This window comes from Odontesthes bonariensis, chromosome 23 (assembly GCF_027942865.1).
Source record: "Odontesthes bonariensis isolate fOdoBon6 chromosome 23, fOdoBon6.hap1, whole genome shotgun sequence".
Taxonomy (NCBI): Eukaryota; Metazoa; Chordata; class Actinopteri; order Atheriniformes; family Atherinopsidae; genus Odontesthes; species Odontesthes bonariensis.
The window spans coordinates 19,538,282-19,554,661 of record NC_134528.1 but is presented as its reverse complement, the minus strand read 5'-3'; the positions used below and the strand labels follow the sequence as shown (position 1 = coordinate 19,554,661).

The 16,380-nt window shown below is 44.7% G+C and overlaps 1 protein-coding gene across 4 annotated transcripts in view; it reads right to left on the bottom strand.

Annotated features, from left to right (window-relative positions):
- Positions 1-16,380, bottom strand: part of raraa (retinoic acid receptor, alpha a) — a 131,425-nt gene that overhangs the window by 4,576 nt on the left and 110,469 nt on the right. For all 4 annotated transcript variants that reach the window (XM_075456817.1, XM_075456816.1, XM_075456818.1 and 1 more), the window contains 2 exons: positions 8,843-8,991; positions 3,964-4,105 (listed from right to left, as the gene is read on the bottom strand). In XM_075456817.1, the coding sequence (XP_075312932.1) occupies positions 3,964-4,105; positions 8,843-8,991 (291 nt within the window). The remainder of the gene's footprint in view (positions 1-3,963; positions 4,106-8,842; positions 8,992-16,380) is intronic.

Genomic DNA, 16,380 nt, shown 5'->3' with positions numbered 1-16,380 from the left:
ACAACTTTCATTAGGGGTCCCTGCTAATCTAATAACATAATATGACAAATATCCCACCTCTAATGGTTTTAAAAGGGCTCGACTGTGGAGCCCATAACCGAAAAAAGCCTCCAGCTTTCTCTCTTTCACTCTCGCATCCCTCCCTCGTTTGGTTATACAAGATGTTCACACTCTCCTTGGCATCCTCTCAGTTTGTTTCATTCTCCAGTGATGCACACGGTCTATTCTTTTCAAAACGGCATGTTTGGGCTTTAAATCATCCGTCGGTGCTGCACTCATCTCTATCAGCTCGTCCATCTTTATCTACACTCGAGGGGAACCTGCATTTTCCCCTCGCAGCTGACCCAAGATCAGAGTTTCCTTGTCTTAATCCAGACCTTCGCCGCTGAGGGTGAGAGCGCACGGGCTGATGGGAGATCAGCATCTCTGACAGAGAGGCCTGGACTGGGGCCAAGGAGGGAAAGCACTACTCTGTGCTGCTGCTCATTCATCAGCCCACAGACAGGCCTCCCTGCCAGGGAGAACATTAAGGGAAGGAGGAAGGCGGGGGCTGGAAGTCTGATCCTGCATTATGTTACTGCTAAGCACTGCTCGCCACAACAAGAAATAAAGGAGAGCCTGCTGCGATCATGGTAATGCATTACTTTGCAGTGCTTATCGACTCTTATGAGGCAGGCTAGTGTTGTCATCAAAACACTTTTTTAATGGACAGTCACGACACCGCGCGTCAAAATGCTTTTCACTTCCATTTACGCGAATGATGTAATTATGACTCGCTTAGTGAAAGAATGGCCTGTTTAACGACACTCTGCTTTGAAGCCCGGTTATGTAAAGCTGTAGTAAGCTGCTCAACACATCAGGCCAGCCCTGTTTGTGGGTCTGATTGGGAATCAGTGTTCTGTTTGCCACGAGGGGAGGGGCAGAGGGCTGCTTAACAGTCCATGTGCAATTAATTCACGAATAAAAGTGGGGCATCCCTAGTGCCCAGACATTACCCGCACTGACAAATTGGCAGCACAATCATAAGCCGCACAACACAATTTAATGAAGTCATTAAAGAACTATTAGGCACGACTGGCGATCTGTCATGGCGAATTGCCACATGCAATAACTTGAGGGGGGGAGTGCAAATGTAAGAAATACCGCCTTGATTTCTTATGGTACGCAAATGTGCATTTGATGGTTTTTTGTTTTTGTGTGTCAGCTTCAATAAATGAACTTTTAAAAAAACGTGTTGTGAATGCAAATGAGGGAAGCTGCGTTCTGGATTGTTTGTAGTTACTTGCTCATTGCATAAAAAACGATTGATAAGAACCAGTGTGTGATGTGTGCAAAATATCGTGACGGAACACATGCATGCATCACTCAATCATTCATTTTCAAAGACTATTTGAGCACCGCGCCATGTATGCAATTGTGTGAGTGCGTGTTTGCAGCTGCGTGCGAGACAGAGAGAGGTGGGTAGACGGGGATAATTCGCGTGAGGAAAATTAAAGCGCTGGCAGCTCGTCCATCACACAGATTACATTCAATGGAAAGATAAAAATGTCAATGTTCCCCCCTGCTCCTCGCAGCGCAGAGCCACTGTCGACAGTGATGAAACCCCCCCACCCCCCGACGCCTCAGCACCTCTCATTTCTCCAACCCCCCCCCCCCCCCCCAACTCTAGGTTTTCATTCGCGCTCACTCAGAGTTCAATACTCTTCCTGCTCGCAGCCTTCATCTTTCGCTATATACTGCCTCCTTTGCTGATGTTATCCTCACTCTGCCCTGTTCTTTATCATTCTTCATCTTATTTTACTTTTATTACTTTTTAACACCTTCCCCGCGGAAAATGTGGACGATAACTTTGTGAATTTAACAAAAAAAAAATAAAAAAAATAAATGGGGAGTGATATTCTGAGGGGTGGAGGATTGTCTGAACACTAACAAAACAGTAAAGTGGATTTGCATACACATATGTACACACACATAGAAAAATAAAGAGATCATAAGATCCCTTAAAAACGTAGCAGCCCCTCAGCTGCGAGTCACTGGATTTGGCTAACATTAAAGAAATAAATGTAATTTTTTAAACTGCATATAAATGAATCAATAGGTCCTGTAGCATTATCCATAAAAACATTTGATCATATTTCGTCTGCATTTTGGCTTATACTACACACTGTCAGGTTAATGGTAAAACAGGGTTATAGGCGTTTCCTTTGTAACCCTCCACTTGCTCCCAACACTCCCCCTCCCTCCGATGCTGCCATGCTTGGCGTTGCCACCTGGCAGAAGGCCTGGCACTGCCGTCTGGAGCTGTCTGCCAGCAAACACAAGGTCACCCAGACGTCCCGGCGCTGGCGGGGGGTCCACTTTCTGTAAGCATGTGTGCTTGACAGAGAGTTTAAGGTGTTCTAAGTGGTGCTGTCTGAGTGTGTTTCTGTTAAGGCATTTTTATTCATACCGCTCTGTGTTGTCACCTTGTACGCGCATAATTTGGACGCAAGCGAGTTATTATGCACTCTGATGAGCGTGTGCCGTCTCGTGTCAGTGTCGGAGGCAAAGAGAGCCCCTGCTGGCCCCAGATGGCGTGCCTCTCCCTCAACCCCGGCTCAGACCAGTTTCACTGGCCAAAGTCACTGTTGCGACTACGAGATGTGCAATCTGCGCACTCTACACGGCCTGAAAAATAAAGCATGGCTAATATTTCAAAAGCAGACCTGCAAACATTAGCAGAAATCTATAAATCTACCATAAAATCTGAAGGCAGGAGTTCATTCAGAAAACCATCTCTCCGGCTTGTTCTTGTGCAGTTCTACATTTTAACCACTAGGTGGCTCTCCAATTCCACCATAGCCTACTCCCTCATACAGTGTGTCTCAGTGTGTAAAAGAACTGGCTGCTGTGATCCTTCTAAACATGATTAATGGCCCCATTCAAAGGTAAGGAGCTCAGAGGATAACTTCTTTTACTATAAGCCACAGTGCTGCGGCACGGGGAGCGCTTCCTGCACTTGCTGTAGCAGAAAGATGAGGTAAATAGCTCTGGGAAGACGGGCGGCACAGAGAGATGGAGGCTGTATGCACGTGATGGGAAGCGAGGCAGCACGCCTTCTGTTTGGATCCGATATGACCATTTACATAGCATTTCTCCATAGCTATTAGAACAAATGTGTCCAATAAACACACTCTGATAACGTGTAAAAAGGTGGTGCACGTGGCTGTGTGAGTAACTGTGTGTCATGTGACAAAGTTGAGGTAAAACCCCTGCTGGCCTTTTAGCTCTCTGTGGTCACACCTCTACCAATTACTTTATCAAGTCTGACTGCCTGTGTGAGCGTGTATATGTGTGTGTATGTTCGCACAGCCCCCAGGGTGCAATGATGAGAGCAGACGCCTGCTCTTTCAGTCTCGGCAGGTGAGAACATATTCATCACAGAAGCCTGCCAAGCCTGGCGACACCCTGACTGTTCTTCCCGGTCTCCATCACGGCTGCCTTTTTCTCATTTTTTCCAAGCTCGAGTCTCGAAACAAAATAAACGTAAACAAAAAGCGTAGCCATCTCACAGATATCGGGGGAATCTCACAAACCATATTCCAAAATATCAATAAAAGAATCGTCCAAAGGGTGAAAGCAAATAGAATTGTCTCATGGAAGTCCCCCAAAAAAATAAAATAAATCATAATAACACCACACAGATTGGACTGGAATAAACCAAGCGTAGCCCAGGATTAATGATAAATGAAGCATGAACATTCACACTTGAAGCCAAAGCTGATACGTGTGGGTCCCAATACTGAATGCTTAAAAGCTGCTCGTTGAGGGGAAAAATGTCAACAAATGCTGAGACTTAAGGCCTCCTGCAACGGTAACGCGCCAAGCCCCTTTAGCATTAAAGAACCACAATGAGATCTCGTACTTGGCTCGGGAGGCCCTGTGCTGGCAAGACATTCTGGGAAACAGGAATTTTAGACTTACATTCTTTAGACATCCCAACTTCCAGGCACTTCTGTAACCGACAGTACTGGCAGCGATTGCGGGTGACTTTGTTGATGATGCAGTTCTTCTCCCGGTGACAAGTGTACACCATGTTCTTCTGGATGCTTCTCCGAAAGAAGCCCTGCGCGACAGAAAGACACAGAGACGAGGCGGTGAATAGGGAGTTTGTGGAAGGATGGGCAGAAAAGATACCATCTTTGCAAATAAAGAACTGGGCGTTTCCTGCCAGTATCGCACACACTCCCGTGGTGACACTTTTCATCCATTTCCCAACAAAAACAGATACACTTGCACTGTTCAAACAAGTAACATTAAAAAGAGGCGATGCATTACGGCCCTATACCATACAGATGCAATTTAAAGGCATCGAACCATCAAGCACTTAAGTCTGTAAAGGGCTTAATCTGTGACATATGGTGGTGTTGCATTTACCTCAGAAGCCGATGCAGCGAATGGCATCTCACCCAAGCCGACCTCGATCCAATTCAAATCAGAAAATCAGTGGGATTTGCTCACTGTCCAGAACAGCTACTGTATGGTAACAGAGCATGAAGCTGTATTTTGGATTGGGATTCTTAAATTGGTTTCGGTGTAGTTCTTCAGTCTTACTGACAGAAATGGCACAGGACTGCCCAGCTGCCTGGTAATGTACATTTGAGGCACACAAAGGGGCTACCAGGTGTCAGAGAACTGTGACCTAGTTTAGCCATCCTAAAATGAGTAATTATAAAGCCAGGCCAAGTGCATATAATCAGAGACCGCCATAAAAAGCCATACATCACAATTTATAGCCCATTGTGCAACTTATAAAAAGTTACTCTGTCTGATGAGTTAAAAAAAAAAAAAAAAAGCACAACAAGCAGGGCTCTGGACAAATGTGATACGTGTCAGTGTCAGGGTTGATCTAATGTAGTGGGTCATGTTTTTGGTGGGCAGGAGCGTGTTTGGGACCAGTTAAGGAGGGAGGGATCCAATGCAGAGGGATTAGCTTTGCTAGCCAACAGATGGCTGGTGGACATAAGCCCACAATTTGTCCTTCCCAGATCACCAGCCTCCTCTCACATCTCCCGTCCGTCACCACAGAGTGGAACTGAGTCAGACTTCTGATGAACTACAAAGAGGAAGCGTGCACGGTTTGTCATGCGTTTCATCTGTTTGAGCAAGGCACCACCACCGTGGGTGTCAATTGTCTCACGCCAGTGTGTCAGACAGTTCCACAAAAAAAAAAAAAAAACTAAATAAACAAATCGTGCACTCACAATTTTCATTAAATATAGCTTTCCTTGAAACATTTCAAGCACAGACACAAATGGTTAACCACCTCTGGCAGACAGAGTAACACTCGCCGGAAACGCTAAAGACCTCAGCAAACAACAAAGTGAAGACAACAAGGCTTGTAGTTTTAATGTTATTTCTGGCTGATGCAGAGGGATTAGTCTGTGGTCTTTGTGAGCGCGTGTATCATCTCCTCTTTGATCCGACAGTGCCCTGACCCTGACCTGCGTGTCACAAGGGGATTCATCCACTGCCTCCCGACACCATGAGGCGCAGGTGCCCCCTCGCCGCATCTCCTGATTGGGTGTTGCTGCCAGTTCGTGGGCCAGTCAGTTCTCCCCGCCCTCCCCCCCCTCCCTTTTTCTTTTTGGAGTCATTGCTTCCTGCGGCCCTTAAGCCTCTTTTTGTATCAGCTCTTAATCCAACCGGCGACAAGAGCCCTCAGCGGGTCTGTCAGCCACCCTGCGGTGCTTGGAGGAGGAGAAGAGAGCTGCAAGGAAAGGGAGGAGAGACAGAGGCACGGATGGCAGCGACACTTTTGTGATTACGTAGGCTGCGTGCTCCTCATCCCAGTGCCATCTACCTGTGCATTATGAGCCTGGCGTGTTTATGAATGCCATCCACTTTGCATGTGTGTGTGAGGAAATGCGTTATTAAGAGGGAAGTGGGGGAGTGTAGGGTTGTCGGGTTCACACGGAAGCACAGGAGTCCTGTCTTACACGACTTTCACGCTGTTCAAAGATTAAGAGTGCATTCCAAGCCTCCTACTGCGACCATGCATTTGTTAATATTTATGTGCTTGCGACACCGTCTCTGTTACTAAGCAGCGAAAGCAACATATCACACCTTAGTAGAGACATGTTTGGTATGAGAGCATTTGAGAAACATAACAAACGGGGGACATTTGTGCATGAACACCAGTTTTTTTTTGTGTGGGGGGGGGTTCTTGAAATTGGTCACATTTCTCACATCAGGAAGACATATCATCTTCTCCGCTCCGTCATGCCTCCAGGAATAAAAACATAAACACGAGGGGCTTGGACATGCATATTTAATGCTTAAGTGTTAATATCTGCGGGCGAAAAGAAGTGCATTCCTAGTAAGTATGTGCAGGCAGTAGAACTTTAAAAACAAATGAATGAGCCGTCTCCAAGTAGCAGAGATCATCATGAGCCCCCCGTTTCCTCGGTTTGCTGCAGCCCCCAGGAAAAGTCTTTGTAGTTTGGCATGCTGCAGCAAAGCCCACGCTGCTAACCCTCAACTTACCCCAGTCTCAGATGAGATACCATATACATTCGCATGCCTGTAGTCTTGAATTATTGAGTATGCAAAGCCAAGTCATCTCCTCTGAAGTCAGAGAGACAGTGAAAGCACTCCGAATTTTTCAAATTCACACTGCAGATACTGAGTGGGCAGGCAGCTGGCTCACGGGTGGGGGACAAGCTGATGTTAGCTGTTGAACTATGAAGATTGTAGTTGTTGAACTAAAATATTTGCAGTGTCTCTGAAACTGAGATCATTTCTGTGCTGTAAGAGTCTGCCCTCTTTCTGTTTTCTAAATACTCAATCTAGCCGACATATCAAACTAATATCAAGATGTGAGCAAACCTGCTCCACCCAACTCATTTTCAACTCAAAATCCCATTAACAGCAATTACTTCGCCTTAATACTCATTACACTACTTATGTGTGCCTATAAGAGTGCCCATAAGTGCCTCAGAGGAACAGAATCCATGTTAAGTAAAAGAAGATTAAACATTGAGTTGCTCCAAACCTTTTGAAATCAAAATAAGTGTTTGATAACTGCTAACAAGTGAGGAAAAATAGAACGCAACGCAATTACAATCACGATGCAAACAATTTGCACATAGCTGGGCAGTTGCTAATTCTATCAACCGTTGGCCTTAAGCCTAAATTACAGCACATAACCACATTAAAATCCTAATTTGATCAGTTAAAACAAACTGGGCACCCCTTTTCTGGACCCACAAGACATCCCATGACCAAAACATTTGCATCATTGTTCTGAAACATTAAACTAAACACCAGTTTTCAAACGCCGAAAACTCGATTACGCAACTGCATTGATACAATTAAATCCTATCTCGACAAGGTCAAACATTACACAACGTAGTCGCACACCAACGCTCAGCTTCTCTCAGTGTCATAAATGTGTGATGTATGCACACATATACATCCACCTCGCCCTTCTCTCACAATCTCTTTCTGCTGTTTGTATTAGGGCAGCAACTCAATTATTTTCACCATCAGTGAAGTGCATCAGTCGCTGTTTGGTTTTGGTGGAGCAGCAGAGCGAGTAGCACTTTAGTTGCCCATGCAAAGCAGCTCTGGAGGTCAGCTTTTATTTACTTTGTTAACTTTTTATATGTTCCATTTGGGAAGTAGGTTAAGTTTCATGAATCCCTCAGAGGGTTCTTGTTAAAGGGTTACATGTGTGTATGCATGTGTGAGTTCGACTTGGTGCTTTCCCTGTGCTCCCCTCACTAGGCATTCTTCCCTAACTTTCCCCTTCCTCACCCCCATGCTCTTTAGCGCTGACCGTCTTTCTTTCAGTGTCAATGAGTTCAGCTGTGGCCCCAGCACCCCGTCCACCTAATCTTCTGCCCCTCCAACCATTCCCACTTCTCCCCTGTTCCGCCGCTCGCTCACACACCATCTTCGCTCCTTGCAATCTTTCTCATCCTTGAATCTTTTTGTAGGCATTTTCTACAGTCCCTTAGGTTACCATTATTTATTTTTGAGCGAATGTGCCTCTTGCCTACTTTACGATGCCTTCATTTCTCTGCTAATTTCATGATCGCCAACATATAAACATAAACTAACAGTAAAGAAGGACTTTTATTTATTTATTTTTTTTAAACTGATCTTCTGGAGGTATGAGCTTAGGACCTGGTGGCAACATTTCATTTGATATAACAGACGTGTCCTACTCATCTCTAGCCTCGTTTGAGCTTACACAATTCTGGCTCTTCGCATTAGAAGCAGTAAGATAAAGAGGTCTGTGTGTTCATACTAACAGGAGAGCATGCACACACACACACAGCAACAATCAACTGATAACAGAGCAGATGGGGGCTATGAGGCCTCCTAAGCACCTGTGTAACAACGCGGTACTGATAATAGACAACCTATGCGGACACGTCAGCAAAGCTGATTAGGGGGGTAACAACATTCAAAAAGCAGAAAACCTGCAAAGATGACAAAATTTCGCATACGCTGCACGATAAGAGGCACGTCCATCATATGAGTGATATTGTTTCACAATGTATGAGTGTTGAAAGAGGTCACTGCAAGCCGTCTAAGACACATTGGCAGTTACACAACAAAGCATGTGATAATGCTGGTCATGCCGGATCAAATTCCAGCATTAAACCATGAAAAAAATCACAAGGATGTGAAACGCTCAGCATGACCCGGTTTATATTTTCATCATCTGGGCTTAGGCTCTAAAGATGTGTGTATTTTTATTTATTTTTTCCTCCAGTGCAAATCACACAAAGGTTAGAAGATTGATGAAAATCTTGCTTGCTTGGCAGATTCAGAGGAAGGCCGGGAGTCTCACCTTGCAGCCTTCGCAGGCGCTGACACCATAGTGGTACCCTGAGGACTTGTCCTGGCACACAAAGCAGGGCTTGTAGACGCGGGGTGGCGGGGGAGGCGAGGGCGGGCTTGGCACTATCTCCTCTGAGCTGGTACTCTGGGTCTCTATCGCTGCAGAGAGGAAACAGCAACAAATGCGGGTTAGTGAGAACTATCGGATGGAGCACTGACAGACGTTCAGCATTGAACCAATAGCAATGGACCAAATATACATGAGCGCACACGTGCACTCTGATCTTAAGCCACGCACAGCAGACAGAAAGGCATTCAAATGCATCCAATAACACCAGAAAAGAAACCCCTAATTATGTGTTGGGGAAAAAGAAAAACGGCTTGAAATGTGAGGACAACTTCCTGATGCCAAAACATGTCTTCAAACAACACACACAGAGTTCATAACCGCACTAATAAATCCAGCCGTTCAGTATTATTATTTGTAGATGAACTAATGTGTTCCTGAGTATGGGTCAGGGGGCTGCGTAGGCATGAAAACTTTTCTCCTGATACCAGAGTTCTGCCTTATTCTTTAAACCTGGGTCGATCGTGTAAGGACTTCAAAAATACTCCAGAAGACAAGTTCTCACATCACATTTACCATAAACCTAACATCACATCAGCAAGCAGGAGGTGAAATAAACTTCACCTTCACCCAGTAAAAGGTTAGAATGACCAAGCAAACAACATATGTGCATGGATTATGGGGAAGCAAACTGCCTTAACGTAATAGGTCTTAGACTTTGACCTCAGTATCATGTAGGTTACAAAACTCAGCTCTTAAATCAATTATAAAAACACAGCACAGACCTTCACCCCTTGGCTGGATAAGTTTCTAATCCCTATTGGCAAATGTTGATTATGAGCTTGCAGGAATCTGGAGACTTCTTAAATGACCCTATCAAAATTTCATGGGTGGTTTAAAAATATCTCCAATTTATCTGCACGGTAAAGTTTAGATTTTGTACGTGTATAATCCTAGCATTCATACAAAAATAAAGAACAGCACTATATTCTAATGAGAGAATTAAAAGTAAGGGAACAAAGCAAGTGGCTACTGAGAATCATGCTGGAGACCGACTTAAAGAGGCAGGTCTCTGGTGGGATAACCCGGGTGAGAGTCGGATGCAAAAACAAATAGGAATGAAAGATGAATAATAACTAGATTGATGTCAAATGAGCAAAACTTGGCTGGTCTCCACAGACACTGAAGACTTTCTCATTTCTGAAATTCCATTAGAGGTACGTGAGGCAAAAAGAGATGGTTGTACACTAGATGACTAGCAACTTTAAGTTCTTCAACTAAAGTTGGGTTTTGCTGGCGGGTAAGCTGAAGAAATGCACAGAAAACCTGCCAAATAAACCATGATTTGTAGATTTGTCCTGGCCCACCTATTGGGGAGTTCGATGCAAAGCCTGTGGGCAACTGGAGAGAGCCAAACCAGCGGTGCAAAACTTCTACAGATAACAATCAACACCGATACATACAGAAATTATCCTCACAGCCAGGTACATCTGTGTTTCACCACACATAGGTCTTTGAATATGGTGTGAGATTCCTGTGATGGCAGCTTTTATTATTTGTGTGGATGGGGAAGGAGCAAGCACAGCTTTCGATGCTCCAGATAAGAAACAAAAGACAGTTGCTGTTTTAATGAAGAATCATGGCGTAAGAAGAAGGAAATGATCAACAGTGACAACAGATATCACAAGGATACGCCGGTGTTGCCGTAATCAATCTCAATCCCAAAGGGAGAGAACACAACGTTCAACGGGTTGAAAATATGACACAAACTGTCAAAAAGCCTTTTGTTTGGATCATATCCTGGTAGCTGGTCTTATTAGCAAAGACTGGTCAGTATATAAGATCCCTGAGACGCTTCTTTTCACATCTGAACAAAATTATTCAGATACGACAGTAAGCTCCTTGTTTTTGTTTTTTTTAACTCAAAGAATTTTTTTCCATGTGGTTAAACAGTCCTTGGATGACCGTGGCTCACACTTAGTCTTGTATGGTTTACGTGAACCCAGAGGCTGACTTATATATTTAAATATATGTCATCTATATGACCTATACTATCTTTTTTATAGTGAATGCGTGCAAGTCTCTGCTTGCTGGTCTCCTTTTACTTGTAGCAGATGAACAAAGGCACAGATGAAGATTACATTCAGAAAGACCAAAACAAAAAAACCAACCCGATCCTCACGTTAAGACAAGGATTCCTGGAAAAAGAAAAAAAAAAGAAAGAAAAAAAGGACACAATAACCGTTGACCATGACTACGGTTATTGTGTCCCTTTATTTTCAAAAGGTCTACGGTCCGTCATGTCCGAGAGGGTTTCAGGTGTCTGGGACAGTTAAGCTAAACAGCAACAAAGCTCGTATTGCAACATGTAACGGTGACACGCCATCGGGCCAAGACACGTCCCCTACGAAACCCAGACTTCTTGTGCCACTTTCACACCTGCAACAAGCTTATGAGTTCACCATTTAAAGTGGTCAGTATGATTTCATGGGGGAAAGGTGTAGTTATGAGGGTGGCACATAAGCTTGCAATAAGTGGTGGGGGAAAGGACGAAGATGAAGAATAAAAAAAAAAACGCTAATGAGACAAAGGGAGGGGGAGGCAGGGCTAAGAAGGCAAAGATGTTGATTTGAAGTTCCACAAACCTGCCTGAATTTTCACTTCAAGCCTTCAAAACAAACCTCTTTATCAGTTCAAGAGGAGATTTTAGAAGAATGTGTGGATAAATGTTCATACCCGTGACATGTGCAACTTTTTAGTCGGCGAAACGAGAGGTGGCTTTATGCAAAGGAGGTAAGGGTTCACTCCAAGTAAATATGAGAAAAAGGACAGATTGTGGGACAGGAGAGAAGCATTGTTGCTTATTGCCATTATACTGGTGTCGTTATGAGCCATTGTTGCCCGTGCCACAGGGCGATGCAGTCACGACACTCATGTCTAGCAAATTAAGCTTAAACAGAGCAGTCCTTACATAACATGGCATATTTTCTCATTAGCAAAAAAAACACTCAGTTCTCTGCCCTCTTCTGCCTCTCTTGATGTGGACTGATTACGGCGCTGGTTGCGTTATTAGGATAACCACAGACCTTTTCAGCCATGCAAACTGCTGTATTGAAAAAGAGGAAGAAAAAAAAAGACAGAGAAAGGGGAATGAAAGACAGATGTTTTCCACACACACGCAAAAATGGCATCTATACCAAAATCTGAACAAACTATAGGCTTTCACACGGCCATTAAAAATGCTACATCAGTTGAGCACAAACAAGCGGATGCGCGCGCACACACACACACACACACACACACACACACACACACACACACACACACAGAATGTACACTCTTAATGAGAGCACCCATGGAAATCTAGGACACAAGGACAAGAGTCTGTGAGGGGGCTGGCGACCTGTAATTAAATACAATGGCTGGCTTCTGGAGCCTTGTCAAGTTGAGGCATGGAGAAAAACAATGGCAGGCCTGTGGACAGAAAGACACACAGGCAGAGACGCTCGGCAGAGAGGACAGAGCTACTTAGCAGCCCTCACCCAGGCATTATTCAACACTAGCCTGCGTCCAAGCTCTGATCAACACCAACCATCATACAAGCCTGCCTATTGTGTGATTCACAAAAAAAAAAAAATTAATAGAAGAAAAAAAAAAAAAATGCACAAACACTGGAAAGACTGACTCACTCTTGCAACATTTCAGCACTGGATATGTGCCTGGCAAGGTTTCCAGACCAGAGCCCCTAAAGAGCCGGCAAAGTCACCGCAGTAACCAATACTTCATGTACAGTTAGAATATCATTCCTTTATCCAATACTGAGCCGCAATGAATGGAGAATAACATTCAGGCATGCAGACTCAGGAACCAGCAGCGCTGAAAAATGTTTAAACTGGGAGACAGAAAAAACAAAATACTGCGAGGAGATGCTGATAAGACACCTATTGTGGTTTGGTGGGGAGGTGGAACACAAACCATTAATCAGACATTAGGATGAATTAAAGTGTGCAGTCTGGTATGCCGTTAGACCAGTCCAAGCAGCAGGGAATAAACAGCTCAGAAAATCAGGCGTAACCAGCAAAAACAAATCTGACACTTCACTGTGTTTAAATGGCAAAGGTCAACTGAGCTGAAGCTTTGACTGATCTCTGATTATATCTGAGAAGTATGAACACCTGTGTTTGGCTAAAACAGCACCACTAAAATTCTTTAAATATCACATACTTTTGTGGCTATTAATCATACTTTCAAGCTATCTGAACATTTGTTGGCCAGAAATGAAGAATGCACTCATCTCGGAAAAAACAATTCTAAAAGAATACAAGTCAAAGTCCCCAGACACAATTTATTTAGATCTCTACCTTGATTCCCAGACAAGCATTAAAAACAATGTCCACTTATGCTTGTAAGCTGCCCCCACATGCCCTAATAGCTTAATGTTCTGAGGTGTTCTCAAACTCAGAGCCAACGTATTGGGGATTTAATTAAGTTCAAGTGCGAGTGGTCTGTAATGCCACTCTTCAAATTCACTTTGCATACATCATGAGCCTCAAGTGCACTTAGAGCGAAGCTGAGCCATCGCAGCCACTTCCTCCATGAGCATTTACCGCAGGACCAGACTTAAATGGACAAATATGCACAAGACTGAAATGAAATCTATTCCGATGATGAACTGCCTTCAGCTGTAACACTGACATGAGATAGCCTGGCAAACATCAGCACTTCAAAGGCAACCGGACCACAAACACACACACACACACACACAAGCCCACTGGCTATTATCAAGCCTCCAGACGTTGGGCTGTCTCAGACCAGAGCAACTGAGCAGTTCTTGAGGTTCAGCCCTAGGTTAGTCCTCTGAGATTTGATTACCTTCATCCCCACTGGTTACTGGGCTCGGCTGTGAAGCATATTAATGAGATTTCACCATCATTAGAGGGAAGCTAACTACATTAGCAGGCTGGCAGGCTGGACTGTGGTAAAAAGAACTGGAGAAAATGGAGGCCAAATGGATGGGGTGGGGGGGGGTCGTCTTCCACTTTGTTGAATCCTACTCAGCCGCGGACCATTGTGCTCTCAGGGTTCCATTGGGTTAACTGGACACACACATGCTCACCATTTGTTAAGTACATGAAGGAACACAGAGAGATCCATTGGTCTCTCCATGCACCGAATGTGAAGAAGAAGAGACATCAGACAGAGGAGACCACCAAGTCACAGCGTGCTCCATTAAGGCTAGCTTTTAGGTCTGCCAAAAATAATGAAGTGGGAACTCTAATGAAGAAACCCCGGGGATAGAAAACCCCCTTGCACAACTATCATGAATGTCCATAAAAATGATCTGCAGCAACTTAAAAGCTTTAATGTGAAATTAATCAAACGAACAAGTGAGCAGAGCGTTGCTCGTGTTTTGTGCTTGACTGAAGGTAAATACCCAGAGTTTATTTTTGGTTTCCATGCAGGAATGTGGATAAGCATTAGGGAAAATAATACACACATGTGTATGTGGAATGCTTTGTCAGCACTCTTCAATTACTGAGAGGGGAAATGGCACTATTTCCTTGCTTACAGGGAAATCCTGTCATTCTCTAACAAAGAGTCATAACAGCTCTCCACTGAAAATGGATTGGGTTCCATTCTCTGCCTTCACACTGATTACTGACAGCAAAGCCACGCATGCCATCTGAATATGAGCCGGGGTGAGGGCGGGCGCGCGCGATCACATGCTAGCAGGCACGCAGACTGACAGCTGTAAGGAGAGTACCAGTGGGTCGTGTTTGTGTTCAAACACGGAGTGTGAACAGTTATTAGACGCGAGAGAGGGAGGAATTAATGGCAGGGCGGGCAGGCATAAGTGAAAACACACACACACACATAAGTAGAGAAAGGAGAGCCAGTGGAGGTTAACATGGGGCAGGAGAGCAGACAGCATGCCTCATGCCTCTTATATTCACTGAAACCAAATCCTCCTCTCTTGCCTCTTTCAACCTTCATCTCCCCTTTTCACACCTGTGCCCCTTACTGAGTCCAGCGCCCCCTCCCCTTCCTACTTTTATCGAGGGAACAGTTTTGCTTTGCTGCACGCCATTGAATTGATAACTACAATCTGGAGATGATTTATGTATAAATATCTGAAACGGAGTTCAGATGCATTTTTCATTTTCTGATCTGTTGCCACGATGCTCTTGGAGTGCAGCAGGGAAGAGCTTGGATCCAATTTGAGTTTAGTCCGATGCCAGTAGGATTTCCCGCAGTAAACAACACATCCCTTTCATCTGGGACAGTTTGCTGTGGTCCACGTTTCAGAGAAATGTCAGGCTGTTGTTTTGCAAACACTGTGGATATTAAAACATAGCAGACAGTGCAGAAATTGATGTGACAGCTTGAGTTTTAATCGTGTACCGTATTTTGTAGCCCACACCGACTCCGAGATCTACATTTTGATGGATAGCTCTCCAAATTGAGGCCAAGTAACTACCTCATCTGGAGTGTTACAGCAAGAAAAACACACATTTGCGAGTGATAGATGAGGGCCCGAGCAGAGGCCGAAGGGCAAGGCGGTGCAGAGCAAGGAGTCGTTCCTGCCTGTTGCGACGATCCGTCCTCAGCACCAGGAAATGGAGGTGTTTATCTTGGACCAGTGGTGGGGAAAACACCAGGTTGTACTTAGCATTAGTAATTTATGGCATCTTTACATCTGGCTGACATGGGGGACGTTTGCATGCGTATATGACATGTCTGCATTTTTTTCTGCCACGAAGGAACACAAACACAAATGTACAAACTCGTGTAAACCTGGTGGAGTGTGTGCTTTTTCATACGTTTTGTATGTGTGCGAGCGCCTGTGCGTGTGAACATCAGCATGTTCTTGTCCAGGCTAGGCCTGTTTTTTTATTTCTTGAAAAATCAGCACAGCGGCCCCCGCCGTGTTCCTGAGTCCTTCTCCAAGGGGCCCAAGACAACCTCTCCCTCTGTGCTGCCAGGCCTCTGAAATAACAACACACCAGGTTTTGCTATCAGTGCTTGCCGGCAAATGGAGACAGAACCGAGAACATGTGTGGACATACTGGAGGGTGTGGAGGGAGGGGGAGGGGCAGCGAGTGATTGAGCAGATGGCAAAGGTGACTAGACTTTGAGGAAAGACTTCGTGTTAACCGTAGTAGCTGCTGTGTGCTGCTGCTGCCACACGTCAGACTTGGAACAATTAATTATGAGACTCCTGACAAACTACAGGACGGCTACAACACAAATGCATTTCAGAAGTCCAGTCGACACCAAGAGCATTCACAGAAATCCATCTTGCTGGAGAGAACCACTAGATCCCTGGCACCAACGCTTTCCTGCAACCACGAGTAAGAAAGTGCACCTCTACCCAGCAGCTGTCAATGCATGCTGAGTGACACTCGGACTATACGAGTTGGCACATGCCCCAGGGTGACCTGAGATATCTGGCATGAGTTGATGGGGTGGGACATAATGGT